The sequence below is a fragment of the Electrophorus electricus genome, chromosome 10 (genome assembly GCF_013358815.1).
Source record: "Electrophorus electricus isolate fEleEle1 chromosome 10, fEleEle1.pri, whole genome shotgun sequence".
NCBI lineage: Eukaryota > Metazoa > Chordata > Actinopteri > Gymnotiformes > Gymnotidae > Electrophorus > Electrophorus electricus.
Genome location: NC_049544.1, coordinates 10949205 through 10961999, shown reverse-complemented (window position 1 = coordinate 10961999; position 12795 = coordinate 10949205). Strand labels below are relative to the sequence as shown.

At 42.1% G+C, this 12795-nt stretch overlaps 1 protein-coding gene across 12 annotated transcripts in view; it reads right to left on the bottom strand.

The window, feature by feature from the left end:
* The window catches only part of ptprub (protein tyrosine phosphatase receptor type Ub), a 137367-nt gene that overhangs the window by 18314 nt on the left and 106258 nt on the right, over positions 1 to 12795 (bottom strand). For 5 of the 12 annotated variants that reach the window (XM_035530547.1, XM_035530545.1, XM_035530544.1 and 2 more), the window contains exons 13-19: positions 11637 to 11673; positions 7918 to 8056; positions 6593 to 6622; positions 6231 to 6391; positions 4873 to 5060; positions 1138 to 1210; positions 864 to 940 (exon numbers count right to left, since the gene is read on the bottom strand). In XM_035530547.1, coding sequence (XP_035386440.1) covers positions 864 to 940; positions 1138 to 1210; positions 4873 to 5060; positions 6231 to 6391; positions 6593 to 6622; positions 7918 to 8056; positions 11637 to 11673 — 705 coding nt within the window. The remainder of the gene's footprint in view (positions 1 to 863; positions 941 to 1137; positions 1211 to 4872; positions 5061 to 6230; positions 6392 to 6592; positions 6623 to 7917; positions 8057 to 11636; positions 11674 to 12795) is intronic. The other 7 variants (XM_035530552.1, XM_035530555.1, XM_035530553.1 and 4 more) reach the window with 3 other exon arrangements.

Sequence of the window (12795 nt, the reverse complement as noted above, 5' to 3'; positions counted from 1 at the left end):
ACTGACTGCTTTACTAATGATTCCCAGCAGTTACAGGGTGGATAATGACCAGAAATAAATATTTATTAAATTGTGAACATTGTATGTGCTAGGTTTTCTTGTTTTAATACAATTTTGTTTCTGGTTTAACACATGATAAGTCAGTGATAATGGGTAAAAGCATTGCAGAACCTGAACAAATTCATGTTTTAAATTACTAATTAATCCATGCATTATGCCTTGATAGGTTTAGATGGTTTATGCTTTTTTTTTTATCATATTTTTGTTTAATTAGATGAACAATATTACTATTGTGAACTATTTATGGCAAAGAATAAATAGTCCATACCTTAATTAACTAATGCCTGCCTGAGTGACAAAGCCCATATGAGATTATCCCAGTACAAAAATAATTTCATACAGTTCCATAAAACATATGGATATGGATATTTTAAGGGCTGTAATTCCCACCATAACACTCAGAATGGGTTCTGAATAGAACAATAATGATTTCCATCGAAAAACATTATGAATCGTGATAAATCATCTCCCCATACTTTCTCTTTAAAGAGATATTCAGACACAACACTCTTCAGAACTGTGACATGGATAGCCTAGACAGAATATCTAACAATAATTTCACATGAGATTTTCCGGAGCCACAATCAATACAGCGCCGCATATACTGAGCAAAGCACCAAACCACTTAAAGTTCAAGCTTAAATTGAACTCTGGAGGGAAAGCTCAATTCAGAGTTCAAAGATTTGCCTGAAAATGATGTCTCCAATACCTCAGGTCAGAGTAAGGAAAGAGAGGGGGCAGTAGCTACAATACTGAACATACACAAGGGGACGCAGACAGGAGCAACAACACTGTCGACTCACATCGATGTAATTGGCATTGATGTAGTCAGAGTTTGGCTCCCCAAGCAGTGGGTGCAACTTCACACGGTGGCGATCATCTGAAATGCATATTCCATAACACACACACACACACGCACACAAAGTTGGAGAGAGAAGTCTTTTTGCAAACATCAAAATCATGTGACTTTGAAATGGTAAATCAACAGGAAGGGGTTCTAAGATGTAGTTGTGTGTGAAAATGTGGCATTTAGCTTTACCTTTACTTTCTTTACTACAGAAGTAAAAGGTAACTCACAACCCATTAATGTATCGTGTCTTCCCTTTGTCTTATCCTTTTTCTTTGTGACATCCCAGCCTTCAAAAAAACTCTAGAAAAGAGATGAGGATGGTATAAGCATCTTATATAAGGTGAAATATAAAATCCCAAATACAACATAGAAAATGTAAGTTTTCCTTTGGTCTGTGACAGTTAGATGTGAATGAATTCAAACAGTTGAAAATTCTTCTAAGCATCTATGACCAAATAACATTTGAAGTGCTAGAGGGCTTCTGAAAAATCAAAAAGCAAAGTTCTTTGTGAAAGAAAAAGGGGAATAACATGAGAGATAACAATGTATGAAGTCTTAAAAATCTGTTTTTTTCTTCTTCATGCCTGTTTCCTGTGTTGCTATGGCAACATTCTAAAATAAACTCTCATTAGCCAAGATCCCCCTGTGAGAAGACCAGCGTTCTCAGTACTCCTTGATGGTCTGCAAAAAGCAAAAAAAAAAAAAAAAAAAAAAAAGACAAACACTGTGAAATCAACACCTTGTCACCCAATCCAAGAGAGTGAGAGTATGTATGTGTGTGTAAGAAAGAGAGAGAGACAGAGAGAGAGAGATAAAGAAAGACAGAGGGCCAGGTAGATTTCATAACTTTTTCCTCCATACCACCAACCAGGCGTCAAACCACCCTGCTAAGAAATAAAGTCTAGGATTACACACTGCCACCTTCTCTTCACAGCATGTGCTGCTCTCTGAAGTAATATCTCTACACACAGGGGCTGCCGAGCAAACAAGCACACCCCAAGAGCATGGTTTAGTCGAGCTGAGTAGCTGAACAAAAGCAGAGGAGAAGCTTCACGTGGAGCACTTAACCACAGGGCAAACAACAGTAATTACTGTCCATTATAGCCAATGCCTTTCCCAGTGAGGAGCTGAAGTGGACCCTCATAAGCCCTCGATAGGAGTGAGCTTAGTTAGGACTCACAGGCAAAGTTTTTCATTGGGACCCTCCAGTCTAAATGAGTCGCACCATTACTTCTCCAATTACTGCCAACGTGAGGTAATGTGTTACTCAATATAATCTGCAGTTCTAACAGTGAGAAAAGCCAGCAACTGAAAATGTTTGTGGAAATTTACTTTGATCTGAAAGATAAACTGATGACCTAAAACTGCTGTGAAACCTAACATTTTTAAACAAGATCATAAATCTATGTTTCATCAATACCTCATCTCATATGAGCGATTGCAAAAATTAGTTCAGAATAATCCGTGCATAACAAGCAATCAGTGGACACACTTTAGGAGCAAGAGTATAAGCATGCATGAGGGTAGATGAAGAGAGTCGAGCTTGTTCTCAGAATACTGTGCTTACTGAGTAATCTGCAGTGGTGTTCTCCTTTTCTGCTCAAATCTGAAACAATCAATAAACTCGTCATACTGCTTAACCTTAACCTACCAGGGAAATTGCTGGGGCTTTGAATACATTACAGACCCATCTCTCTCTGTCACTCTCTCTCTCTCTCTCTCTATCTGTGCCTGCCTCATCCTTCCATCATGCTCTAGATCAATGTCCACTATTGCAAGCTTTATGGGCTGCTGTTTGGGTCAAGCTAAGATTTTTACCCTCTGCTTCATCTCTTCCCATTATGAAGTCCAGTGATAAACTCAGACACACACATAACATACGCACACACACACACACACACGCACACACACACACACACACACACACACACACACACACACACACACACACACACACACACACACACACACACACACACACAGTGTGTACTGATTTTTAGCCTACTCTCTTTCACCCAAGGGGAGCAAAAGGAGGGGGTCATGTAATGAGTCTGCAAGCAGAGTTCTAGGGAAGCTGCCTTGTACTGGCACACTGATTGGACAGGGAGTCCAATGAGAGAGATGGTTTGTCTCGTAGCGTTGCTCATGGAAGAGCTGACAAAAGGGGCAGAAGAGGCATCAGTCCACACGAGCACTGTGCCAAGGACTTCAAGTGCTGACTGAAAATAGAGAAGTTTTAAAATACAAGAACAAAGAAAAAAGAACTCATGGTTCACCAAAAGGCTAAAGAAATCTGCACCAACTGTTTTTCTGCTGTTCTTAATTTTATGGTTCATTGTGTTGCTTTTCTATTTTGTATGTGGTTGTTTTATTATGAATGTTTAATTTCTGTTTTGATTCCACTGTGAAGCTTGTTTAGTCTCAGAGGATCTTTCTCTTGTTGTTCTCCATCATGCTGCAGTTCCATTCGGATTTGGGTGTGTCCATCTTATATTGTATCATTGGCTGGGTGTGTCCGGCTAATATTGTGTACTTGGTTATATCTCTGTGTATGGCTTTCCCTGCTGACTCATCTTTGTTCTTCTCTGGTGTGATGCACCCCTGCTTCAATTGAATTAGTGCTTAGTGCTTGATCTTGTGCTGCCATGACTAATGACTCAGAGCTGTCCTTCAGTCCTGCATCTTCTAGCCATTTTTATGATAGTATTATGTCAGTCTGTGCTGATATTATGGATGAGGAAAAGGCCTTCATCCACACTTACAGACTAGCAATTAGTCACCCTGTGCTCAAACACTGTGAAATGATGCCTCTCATCACAACCTGAGATTGGGTGATAGAAGTCTGTTAATCACACATAAGTATGTAGTACATAGTTTTGTTTAATTTGTTATCTCTGCGCATTTATGTTACCCTTTTAAAGTGATCTTGGCCTATGAAAGGCACAATTAAAAAAAAAAAAAGATCGTAGAGTCAAAAATGATTTTAGGTGAGCTTCAGCAATCCTGCACTTCACTCATACCACAAAACCAGCAGCTCAGTCTGGCCATTCAACCATGACCATCTACTCAGTTGCTTAATTCCCATTATATTTGAGACTAGTAATTATTTTGTTGACTAGTAATAATGACTGTTGTGACAGACAGAGGTGAAAGCAATATGTACTGGACCTCCATCCAAAAACTAAGTTTGCACTGAGAAAAATGCCACATGGGATAAAAGGTCTGCCTGGACTGGAGCTAATGTGAACCTTTTTTCTTGCATTTGACTAAAAATATGGGCAATAATAGTTCATGTGCCCTCACTCCTATTTAGCACACATACACGCTCCAATAATCTAGAAAATCAGTGCCAATATGCTGGTCATATTATTGAACACATCTAAAGAGCACTAACCTAAATCCTATGTATAGCACATCAGGCCTAGGTCTACATACTATAATCCTATCTGCTACCATACAATAGCCTAAAAGATGATTTGATCAAAGCATTAATCAAAGCACTGTGTGTGTTGTGTATATGACGGTCATGTATATGACTCTCTGTGTAGATGATTGTGTTATGCATGTTTGGGGGGGTTGGGGTCTACACAATGATCAAGTCTGACAAATCACCCATGCTTGACCCCTAACGTGAGACCCCTGAAGACAGCAGTTCTCACGACAAGACATGTGCTACCAAGAACACTGCCACCTACTCCAGCCATGACAGTTTAATATCTCTCACTGTAGTTGGTGACAACAGACTAAGAGCAAGCACAGCTCTGTTAATTAATTGAGGCAATCTGTGGGAACATTTGAGGGACATCTATAAATATATCTACAGGAAGGCAGGTCTTGGCTCTCCTAACCTTGCCATCAGTAATAAACCTGTCGAACTAATTCTAGGTCCTCCATATCTGACGTGGTCTAAAAGGAAATGGCAGGGCCGCATGTCCAGCCGATTTGCTTTGTGATTCACACACCTCGTACTCCTGTTTGAAGCCGTAGCCCTCAGCGGTCTTCATCTGGTTAATGTGCTGCAGGAGGTCTGCAACACGCACGGCTGGGTGCAGCTGGCCTGTGTGGTAGGGCGAGGCCTTGCGACCACACGGCCTCCGGGGTGAGCCCCCCAGCAGACTGCTTGACTCGTTCATGGAGCTCCGAGGATCACCTGAGGAGAAACGTTTGTGGGCAGATAGACACACAAATGCTCAGAGGATCACCTGAGGAGAAACATTTGTGAATAGATAGACATACATATGCTCAGAGGATCACCTGAGGAGAAAAGTATGTGGATAGACAGACACACGCAAACACATGCACACATATACATGCGTGCATGCTCACATATACATACTCACATGCAGATATGCAGACATACAAATAAAGAAACAAAATGAAAAAAAAAAAAAAACAGCTACCATGGGTATCGTCTGTTTCAACTTTTGGGCAATGATTGTGAAGAGCATTAAAAATTCATGTCCTCAGCCACGCATGAAAGTGAATTAGCAGTCAGAAATGGGGAATGTGAAACATGGCCAGCATGTATGCAACAGAACACGCTGAGCACTGGAGACTGGAGGAGACAGCTCTGAGACATGGTATTAAATCTTCATTTTGATCAAGAGAGCTCCTCCTTTGAACATCAACTATTAATCATTTTTTGGAATCATACACTTTTGAGGCAAATTAATTATTTGTATTTCTGGCCCATTTTTCTTCTTATGCAATTCCTTAGCACTGGAAGACAGGACCAAGGCTGGCTTGAAGCACAAGGAACACACTATAATGATGCTTGAAAAGAAGTTGTTTATTTCTTCCTGCATAGTATTTCTTTGACCTTTACTTTTCTCCATTCTTCCTTCCTAGCTGATGTTTGTGAATGGTGCTCAGTGGGTCATAGGGACCCTTTGCAATAGGTGTCACAGACTCCTAAAGGAGCTTAGCTGTATAACACCAGTTCCCACAAACTAGAGGCCTAGGGGATGATGTAGGTGAGTGGAGTCATTAGTTCAACTCTGCGCAGGTTGGAAATGACCTGAACATAAGAGGAGATTCATCCAGGAGTCAGGGCGCTTGCTACTACAAGGGCTATAGTGCCAAGAAAGAAAGAAAGCTTTCCGCATTCTGTATTCTCAGCCCTAAAGCACAAGAAAATATGTCAGCAAGTGTCTACGATTGGCTGTGGAACCAATGGGCCATGCTACTGTGACCCTTACACTCATGTGTGGGTGGCACAGTCTTGGGATTATGCTGGTAGTGCAGATGGCTAGTATGTATGATGTACATTTTTCTTGTTATGTTCAGTTTAAGTGTGTGTGTTTGGGTGGGTGCATCTTACTGCGGGTGCTGCAGGTATGGGCATCCATAAAAGAGAGGGCCATTCTCTCATCCTCCTGCAGCGTGCTCTGGTCAGTGAAGCTGCGCTCCATTGAGCCCATCATATTACTCTTTTCCTGCCTGTAGGTAATGGGAGTCTTATTCATGTTCACCGGTTTCCTACTGATAAGGAGAAGGGTGGGGGGGGGGTAGTTAACAGAAAAACACAAAGACAGATGGAAGGGGAACAGAAAGTTCAAAAAAAGAGCAGAAGAGAGAGAAAGAGAGAGCAAGAGAGATTGTTACTCTGCTGATTTGTCCTCAGGACAGCGCTGGCTAAAGCAATGGGCCATGATGGTGTGCAATGGAGGAGAAGCCACTTACGGATAGTAAGAGTAAGAGTAGTAGTCCCTTCTGGAGAGGAGAGAGAAGAGCAGAGAGGAAAGAAAGAAAGAAAAAGAGAATAAGGGAGAGGGGCCATGACATGCAGCCACTACCAGAGCTCTGATTAGTGTGAGAAGTGACGGGCTGTCAGAGGCCTGCTTTCGCCATGACACATGCAGAACCTAGCCAGTGACAGACAAAAGAGCAGCCAATGCAGATATGGCCCAATCACATGTTTGCCGTGTTCATTTTTAATGAATCAACCAAATGGTTTGCAGCCAGGGAGAATCTCACTATCAGTAGGCTTCAGAGGAAACTTCTGAGAGGCTCAGCAGCATAATCAGCCCAGATGTCTCAGACTCCAATGCAGTGAAATATCTAAGGTGCTTGATTCCACCGTGAACAGGAAACAAATACTTTCAGTGTAGGGCATACTTGTGTTTATTCATTTCAACTGTCACTGGTTTACATTTGAGTTATCTCAACACTCTATTGTTTTGGATTTGGATACTTAGCACAAGGGTTTCCCCTAGTCTAAGATCCCTCAAGCTAGGGTAGCAGATAAGTTAATGTGTGTGTGAGGGGTGGATGGAGAGATGGATGGCTGGATGGCTGGATGGCTGGATGGATGGATGGATGGATGGATGGATAGATAGATAGATAGATAGATAGATAGATAGATAGATAGATAGATAGATAGATAGATAGATAGATAGATAGATAGATAGAGAAGAGAAGAGAAAGGAGGGAAGGAAGGGATTGGCTTTATTCAGGATGGCTATGGTGCAATAGATCATGGGCCATTTCTCTTGTCAGCACCTATATCCAGAGACCTCTGGAGAAGCATGCCAATTACCTCAAAAAGTACACCTTTTCCAACCAATTATCAGCTCATTTCTGGGTCAGGCTGGTGCCAGGGCAAGCCTAATTAAGTGAGTAATTGAATCGCACCTCTTCATAATTAAATATTTTACACCTAGATAATCTCAGAAGATGAAAGCCCCACGTGGCCTGTTACAATGCGGGAGACTGGAGTCATGAAATTTGGCTGCCCTGAGGTAATGTTAGCTTTAATCATAGTGTATGAAACAATGGTCTGGTTTGTCACATTTAGCCCTTGCTTACTTCATAACCTCAAAATATGACTGACCCAACTGACATTTGGAAATCAGACAAGAGTACCTAAGGATGTACAGCTATTCATGGATCATGGCAATACATGTGGAGCCATTCGTGGATCAAGGCAATACATGGTAGAGCCCTGTCACATGCCTTATCCCAGATGGAATGTGGTCCTGAGGCTACAAGTGCATTGTGGTCCTCACCCTTTCTTAATGATGATGATTGTGGCCCCCAGCAGTAAGATGAGAACCACCAGCCCCCCTGCACACACACCCAGAATCAAGCCCATTTCCTCTGAGTGCTGAGTCACCTCCAGGGCCCGCCGGTGATCCTTACAGGCCGCTGGAGAACATACAAAAGCACACGGTTTAAACAACATGGAAGCATATTTGCACACAAAAACTCAGTTATCAAAACACTCAAAGAATCAGAATGAATGACTGAAGTCATACTCGACAAATATCTAAATATTAAAAAAATAATAAAATTGAAAAGCGTGTGAGGTGCCTGGTGTTCAAAAAGGCAACAAGAGCCAGCCGTTTTAGCTTTCAGACACAGTGAATTATCTATCTCTCTACCAGCACGGCACAGGCTTGCCTGCTCCAGCAGGAACACATCAGCTTCACCCACACAACTATTTATCCATTGCGCCCGTCTCCACAGACAACCCTGTGACACGGGTCACTTCACAAGGCAAATCTCAATGGGAAAGCCTAACTCTCATTCACACTGGGTGACAAGTTGGGGCGATCAAAGTGCAGGCAGAACATGCAATCACGTGCAACCAAGCAACACCTCCGCCATCTTCCGTTAGCTGTGTAGCAGAGAAATGTATGTTTGGGGCTTGGGCAGAACTGGAAGCTGCACCTTATATGGTTTCTGGAGAAATAGAGATGAATCTGTTTTCTAAGTACACCTTTGCTCAAGCTAAAGTAAAAGAAAACAGATCTCTTCCCTTTTAATTTAGACAAGGAAAATACCGAGTACAATTTCAGGTACGTTTTAGACCAAATGAGCCTGCTAAAAGCCTTTCTATGCTAACAGTTGGATGTTAATAGCTCTTACAAATGCTGTGCACTTAAGCAAAAAGCTCCTTTGTCAAGAAGCTAGTGATCTAGTTTGGATGACTGCTATTAGCATTTCCAAAAGGTCCTAGCTGCCTAAGAGAGGCAAAGGCAGAGAAAGTACGTTCAGGCTTGGGGAAAGAAGTCTTCTCCAGGTCCATGCACAGGCCCAGGGCTAAAAATACAAGGGTGGGGATGGAGGGATCTGGGGCAGTGAGGAGAGGATAAGCCCTGGTTCTCCTCCAGCTCCAGCCCAGAGAAAGCTCCCCTGTCTCTGGTGCTTGGAAACAGGCTGGTAGCGCTCATATTGAGAAATGCTGAAGAGCTGCATGTAGGCCACTGCAGCGTGTGATCACTATCATCCTCTTTTGGAAGGCTAACCACTGGAATAATTTTGACATCTCTGAAGAAGGATTTACTCTGAGATTTACTGAACTATACATTCAGTGTTTGCTGGAAAATTTAAATTCAAAAGTATTATAGTTCAGCACTTTGGAAAGTGCACAAACTTTCACAGTTCCTCTCTGCAAATCTGAACCCATCTGGGGGTCTTACAGTTGGAATCTATATCATACCACCCCAATTATTGGATCTAAATGGCAAATAAAGGCATGCATTGTGCATGAAATATGGATGGGAAAACATCAATTACATTCGCTGTGGCTGTGATCAGAACTTCATGATCGTGACACATTTCTTTCCTGAATATCAATTAAGCCAAACATAAGCATGACATTTGTTTCAAGATTAATGTGAGCACCTGCTGAGTGCCCCCAAAATGGAAATTGGCACTTAGAAAAGAAGTAAGGGTCTATTGTTATGTGAAGACTGCCAAGAGATTGTTAATTAAATTGTCACCTGTGAGTTGAAGTGAGCCCCTGGAAGCTTGGTTGTGCAGCCCTGTGCTGTTTTACAATGCTCTGAGCACATTATGGGGGAGACAACACATCGCTCTTCCCTACATTCTGCTCCAAGAGATTGCACTAGGAGCATTATGAGCCACTGAGTATCATTTATTTTTAAACTGTGTTTCTTCCAGTAGGGTAAGTTATATTTTTAACCTCTGTTCTTTCACAGTATGTCATCTAAACAAGATGATTCAATATGTTGCAACATAAATACAATGAAATATTATTAAGTTCAATTTTACATTGTTTCAGCATTGCTTGAATCTGGATATATATATATATATATATATATATATATATATATATATATATATATATATATATATATATATATATATATATATCTCATGAAAGAGCTCAATGAATAGAACAGTGTTTTATTGTTTTTGCCTGGACATTACAGTCAATTATACAGCTACAGCTATATGTAATGTTTTTTCCTCTCTTGTTTTGGGGGAATGGCTGTCAGACAACAATCACATTTCAAAAGTACTTTCAAGGTCTGAGCTATCACTTGTGTAAGGCTTTAGTGTGGTTCGTAAGATTATTTTACTGGCTTTCCAACACATTTGGCATCATTTAAATCCCTTTTTTTTTTCACCATGGAAAGTGAATTCTATGTGAAATGTGACAATGCTTGAACCAGCACTCAATATTAGTCCCTAATCAGTACATTTCTTCTGTTGCCTATCTAACCTAAAATAATTGGTTTAATCTGTTCATTAATCTGTTCTTTACAACTCTCATTTGTTTAATGGTTTGTCTCTTTAATGCTCTGGGTGAGCAGAGAGGAGGAAAGAGTGTTCTGTTCATCAATATGTTGATGTGTAATAAATCACAGCTCATCTGCACTCTGTGTGTGTGTGTGTGTGTGTGTGTGTGTGTGTGTGTGTGTGTGTGTGTGTGTTTGTATACCATGTTTATGTGTGGGAGATAGAAAATGACACTGTTCCAAAATGGCTGCTCTTATCAGCTTCACAGTCTGGAATACATTACTTAGTCAAAAACAGGGGGGCAAATCAATATACAATTTGCTCCCCTGTTTCCCCTCCAAAACAAACACACACACTATCCCAACACAAGCACATACATCCTCCCAACACACACCCTACACTGTCAAAGTCATAGAGCTATAAATCTGGTCCTCTGGGGCTAACGCTCTGACAGCTCCACAGGGGCCACTGGAGGCCTCTGCCACCATGGTGACGGCTCACGCGTCCTCATCTTTTTCATGTTGGTGAGGGGCATAAGACAGAGTTGGGCCTAATCATGCTGATGGGAACAGGTGAGTGTATTAGTACTGTTTGATGTGAAGGGTTCTCTCCTGAGTGCTGAGCTCACTAGCCCTTCCCCAGACGCTTGGCTGCACTGGACTGGCCCACGGCCTGCAGAGAGCTTTGATACAGTCTGCCCCACCACTGCCAGCACCCAAAAACAAACATGATGAAAGGCTGACCTGTGCTCTGACGCCATTTCCTGCCTGCCTTTGTGTTTAGTGTGTACACACAGGAGTGTGTGTGTGGGTCTGTGTGTGTGCGAGTGTGTGTGTGTGTGTGTGTGTGTGATCAAGTAAGAGAGAGAGAGAGAGAGAGAGAGAGAAGAGAGAGAAGAGAGAGAGAGAGAGAGAGAGAGAGAGACAAACAAAGACCAGCAGAAGCATCCAAGAGTCTTTAAAAAGCAGCATTTCAGACTTGAGAAACAGGTAACTGCACACTACACTTGAGCCCTGGGGAAATCTCCAGCTTGCTGCTCTGCTGGTCAGAAAGGCAAGCACTGGGGGAATAAGCTCACCTGCGATTGGCTCATAACACATGGCAGGGAATTATTCTCTCTTGGCTTGAGCAGGGATCTGCCCAGCTGAGCACCAGCCTGCACCAGTGGAGAGGAGGCTCATATGTGAGCCTAGACTAACCTAGCTCAGGATTTGGAGGAAACTGTCCTAGCACTCACCTTTACGGGCAACACGGATGCAGTTTATCCTGGTCTCCTGGAAGAAGAGAGAAACAGAGAGAATTTAGAGATGGTGGTGGGCGGCAGCAAGCAGGCGGATGGAGAGGCAGTACTGCTTGATACCTGATGGGATGTTAAATTGGCTCACACTGATTTCAGCCAATTTAACAACAGCATGAAGTGGGAAAGAGGAGTTAAAATGCATTTAGCACCAGCAGTGCCTCCTACTCCCGCCGCATGCGTGCATGTGTGTGTGTGTGTCTCTGTGTGTGTGCGTGTTTGTGTGTGTGCACACGTGTGTCTGAGCATGTGTGTACAGTCAGAAGATAAAAGGCTGTAATGTAAAGTGGAGATGAAGGTAGACAAAAAGGCAGAGAAAATAAGTTCCAACCAGCAAACAAATGGAAAAAGGAATTAATTAGCCAGAAATAGGGCTGATGACTTTGGTGTGTTATGAAAAGGACCTTCGTCAAATAATGTAATGAGATCCAAGCTCATAATCGAATTCCAGCATGCCACCTCGACAAGGAAATGCATTATCAAATTAAGATTTACAGATGCTAATTCAGGCATTATAGGACAATTATGCAAATTTACCCATCCGGAACGGAATTCGAAGCCCCTTCTCAAACTGAGGTTCAATTGCTTTTTTTTTTTAATTGCAAATCCATTACAAGCTGTCTTATTCCTAAAGCCTCTTCTTAATTCTATACTATGGCTCTTTCTCTCTTGCTGTCTATCTATCTACGCACACACACACACACACACACACACACACACACACACAAAAATGGGGTAAGACGGAGGAGGACAGCATGGGAGAGAAAAAGACAGTTCCAACGCTCTACATATACATACAAAAATACAAACCGTCAAACAACACACATACACACACAGCGTATGACATTTAGGCTAACCCAGACTTACAGAGTGTCTCATCTTTATCTCCACCGGCAGCCATTATTAAAATATGAATATACCATGGTGTCCCTATTACACACTCTCTGATGAGAGTAAAGCAAAGGCATATTTAATGGCAGTTTGCTTCCTTTGCTACACAAGTAGAGAGTCTGGCCTGTCCCAAGAAAGAACCTCACAGTACCTGGAAAGGAATTCTGCCAGATCCCAGTGCAGACTACAGTACCCAGCAGCCCTTTCA